General features: G+C 47.9%; 1 protein-coding gene across 1 annotated transcript in view; it reads right to left on the reverse strand.

Annotated features, from left to right (window-relative positions):
* Positions 1-4,523, reverse strand: part of hecw2a (HECT, C2 and WW domain containing E3 ubiquitin protein ligase 2a) — a 33,252-nt gene continuing 28,729 nt past the window's right edge. The window contains exons 27-30 of the mRNA XM_008404333.2: positions 3,863-3,977; positions 3,445-3,530; positions 2,126-2,238; positions 1-877 (exon numbers count right to left, since the gene is read on the reverse strand). Coding sequence (XP_008402555.1) covers positions 766-877; positions 2,126-2,238; positions 3,445-3,530; positions 3,863-3,977 — 426 coding nt within the window. The 3' untranslated portion in view covers positions 1-765. The remainder of the gene's footprint in view (positions 878-2,125; positions 2,239-3,444; positions 3,531-3,862; positions 3,978-4,523) is intronic.

Here is a 4,523-nt window from a genome sequence, read left to right on the forward strand (position 1 = left end):
AACAGTCGATAACTTTATTAAACCACCAGTAAACTATCGCTTTGGAGTTTATCTGCAAAAATTAGCTTAGCAGAAGCTAACTGTGCTAAACATATTGAAAGTTAGCAAAAGCACTGAAAGAGAAACCAGATCTGCGTTTAGCGCGCCCACCACTGCAGCTGCAGCTGGGTCTGAACCGGGTCATCAGCAGAACCTGGATCCAAACCCAGCAGAACCAGAACCCGGTCACAAAGCCGAGAACCTTTGACCTCATTCTAAGGCCTGAACAGAACCAGGTAATATTTATTATGGCATTCATTATGTTCTGACTCCGGCCCGTCCAGCTCCAGCCGTCCAGAACCTTCTGGTGTTCTGGACTCGTACATTCGGTTTGGTACATTCGCCACCGCGTGGGAAGTGATGTCATCTGTTAGGAGGAAGTCAAAGTATTGCTCATCAGAAAGGTGTGGAAAGTACCGGGCTCTGCAGATCCAAACCCATCAGAACCCGGTTCGTCCTCCAGGAGCGGGTCCGGTTTGTGCCAACAGGTGAGTGAGTGCAGGTAACCCCAGTGTGAAGGTCGGCCGGAGCGGCTGCTGAGATAAAGCACACATGTGGCTCAGTGACAGAAACGGGTTCACATGAAACGGGAAACTTTACAACATCCAGCGGTTCTGGTTCTCCGTCCGTCTCCTCACAGAACCGGAGCGGCGGGTTGGTGCGCCGTCCGTTTCTTCTTCTCTGGTTCTCCTCAACGAGAGCATGGGATCTCCAGACGCTCCGGAGTCACTCCAAGCCGAAGGTGCTGGTCTCCTCCACGGCCGTCACCAGCTTCTCGTACAGCATGGAGAAGGACGGGTAGGGAGGCAGGTCCAGCCGGTTGAAGCAGGTATGAGCCCTGAGGGACGGACAGACGGCGTCAACCAGGTGGGACTCAACAGACACGGAGGGATCGATCGATGGATGAACGAAACGGATTCAACAGGCTGACCAACAGTCTCAGAACGATCCATCACAGAACCAGCAAACGTTTCGTTGCTAAAGGTCAACAGGTCAAAGGAAACCTGGACCAGAAACCTGCACACAGTTTTTCTGATGAAGCCAGACGGAGCAGCAGAACCGGGCCAGAGGTCCGGTTGGAGTCGCAATCTGGGCTGCTGGTACCAACAAGGTCAGAATCACCTCCAGAACCTTCTGACTTCACAGGAAGCCAAAGGACATAAACCTGGACCAATCAGAGCTGGTGGGCGGGGCTTAAACAGGAAACCAGTCTGAACTGGGGAGAAGGACCTCTCTACTAACAGGAAGGGGCGGGACGGACCGATGTCAGTCTCTTACCTTATTTGGAAATGGGACCATTGCACTCCGGAAGTGAAGGGGGCGCTATTTCCTACACTTCTGTTTTATTTTCTTTTAAAATCTGTGATATATTTTCACCTTTAGGACAGAGTTTCTCTCTCAGCAGGTATTTCAACTTCTCTCTTTTATTTACTTCAGCAAAGATCACAGCTTTTAGCAAATTCTGTGACTTTCTGTGTAAATCTGCTCCTTATCGCATCTTTTCAGGCCTGATGCTGCCTCTAGTGGCGTGGGGCGGTAACACAGCTAATACAATTACATTACTAATTCAGAATACTAAAGTCTTTATTATTTATTATTAATTCTGGCATTACTGSAGCAGTAAAAGATRAATTCCCTAACAAAAGAACAYATTTTTCATTTTCTTAAGGATACAGATCTAATTAAATGAGAAGAACTGAAAGTGGTTCCAGTTTCTCCCAACCTGTTGAAACTGTGGCAGATTTTAAATTCCTCTGGTCGTTCCTGGACAGTCGGCTCAGCTTTCCTGAAAACCCTGACCATGTTTTTAAAACTGTTCTCAGAGACTCGACCCTTTAAGACCTGGAGGTGACCCAACATGAGGTCACGAGTTAAAATGGTTGTTTAAAACTCTGTTTATTTTCATCTTAAACAGTGAGATATGAAAATGTGTTTCCATTTAGCTGCCCAATAATTCAGAGAAATTCTCCTCAAGAGTCTAAATCCAACCTCTACTTTCTGAAACCGTCATGTTTGAGTCGTAACTAAACTGACCCTGCGGTCTGATGACAGCTCTACCTGTGCAGCGTCTCTCTCCTCGCCTCACCTGGGTAAAGACGTGATCTTCCCCCACTTCTCCACGCAGAACCTGCGCGGCCCGTTGCTCCCTCGCAGCGAGGCGAAACCTTCGTAAGGAACGCTCGACGTTCCCGTCACGAACTGCAGCACAAACAGGAAAACCGGCAGCTGCTGAACAAACGGGGATTCACACACAGGCCGCACCAATCATTCCGTTCTAGTCTGACTGTCTAGTCAAAGTCCGGTCCGGTTGGTGTGAATACTAGTTGACCTTTGACCTCTGGTCCTCCAAACCTCAGTCTGGTTCAGTTTGAATGTGAACGCCAAGCGGACCAGAGGCCGCTCCAACAGCAGGAAGTGGACTACAGAGCAGGGCATTCTGGGTAACCAAAGCTAACATGTTAGCCTAGCGCTAGCAGCAGAAATGGCTCCTGGTCTTTAGCCTAAAGAGAAATCCTCCAACTGCAGCACATTGCATTCTGGGTAAATCCAACCAAAGCTAACCTGTTAGCCTAGCGCTAGCAGCAGAAATGGCTCCTGGTCTTTAGCCTAAAGAGAAATCCTCCAACCGCTAAAATCCTCCATCTTGTTTCCATCTGGTGAAACAGGAAGTTGCTCTCAGCGTCTTCAGAGGTTTTTGTGTCGTTTCCTTCAGTGGTTCTTGGTGCAGCGCCCCCACAGGCCAGGAGGGGAACAGGTTGGTTTGACTCAGAGCAGCTGGAGGTGGAGCAGATGTTCTGGTTCCAGTAGAACCGGGTCGACCGGACCATCAGGAGGGGAACAGACTCCATCATTCAGCTGATTGGAGTTCAACATCAAGATTTCATGATCAACTGTATCAAAGGCTTTTAATAAATCAATAAAATGTGCTGCAAAGTTTGTTTTAACTACAAAACCAATTAAATAATAATTGATTGCAGATAACTTTATGAAGACATGTATTAGTTTTGGCAGGATCAGTCCTCCATATGAGGCCATTTTAAACTGAATATCAAACGACGGTTTTGTTCCCCAGTCGAGTCTCAGATGATCAGCTGGAAACAAACCCTACAGAGGAAGGAGACGCTCTGCAGGTTTATCGTTTCAAATTATGTAGAGACAAACTACTGACCCACTTCAGGGATTATAACTTATATCTTTTAGTAGTTTGCATCTTAATCCATCTGGAAAATGAATTCATGCTGCATCAGCTGATCTGGTTTCATTAATAAAAGCCACAGCAGCAGCGATAAAGTCAGGACTGGTTTCATGTCCCATAACAATAATATTCAACGATGATGATAACGGTGTGTGTGACGCGCTGGCCTCACTGTGCCAGTGCCTCCACCAGGGGGCAGCACCTCCTACCTGCAGCAGCCGCAGCCTCTGCTCGTTGTTGAACCGCTCCACAGCCGCCCAGAACCAGCGGATCACTATGTGGTTGTCATGGTAACCTGAGGGCAGAGAGACGATGATGGTGCATGACTGGGATGGAAAAGAAACTCTTCCTCCTCCTCCTCTTCCTCCTGCCGCTGTGGCTCTACTGTGATCAACCATTTAATCTCAGATAACAATAATAATCGAAAATAATTTTTATTTTAATTAATAAATGCAAAAAATGTAATAAAAAATGTATTAATTAAAAATAAAAAATCATAAATAAAAAGCTTCTAAGTCTTTGTTCTGCATTCAGTCACAGGTCTTCTCTGCGTGGGAAGTGATCTGATCAGGCAGGAGGAAGTGAGTGTTGTGGATCTGAAAGGTGCGGAAGGCCTCTGCCTCGTACCTCCTCTGTACTCGGTGTTGTTCCTCCAGTCGGTCAGGTCGATCTCTGCTGTTCCTGCGATGACCAGCTCCAGCTCCCGGGCGTCAAACACCGACACCAGGCGCACATCCACCACCTGACGAGCCGCCGCGCGCACACACACACACAGAGGGAAACACACACACAGAGGGAAACACACACACACACACAGGGAAACACACACACAGAGGGAAACACACACACAGAGGGAAACACACACACANAGAGGGAAACACACACACAGAGGGAAACACACACACACACACAGGGAAACACACACACAGAGGGAAACACACACACAGAGGGAAACACACACACAGGGAAACACACACACAGAGGGAAACACACACACACACACAGGGAAACACACACACACAGAGGGAAACACACACAGAGGGAAACACACACACAGGGAAACACACACACACAGAGGGAAACACACACAGAGGGAAACACACACAGGGAAACACACACACAGAGGGAAACACACACAGGGAAACACACACACACACAGAGGGAAACACACACACACAGAGGGAAACACACACACACACACACAGGGAAACACACACACAGGGAAACACACACACAGAGGGAAACACACACAGACACACACACACACAGAGGGAAACACACACAGAGG

This window comes from Poecilia reticulata, linkage group LG2 (genome assembly GCF_000633615.1).
Source record: "Poecilia reticulata strain Guanapo linkage group LG2, Guppy_female_1.0+MT, whole genome shotgun sequence".
Lineage (NCBI taxonomy): Eukaryota > Metazoa > Chordata > Actinopteri > Cyprinodontiformes > Poeciliidae > Poecilia > Poecilia reticulata.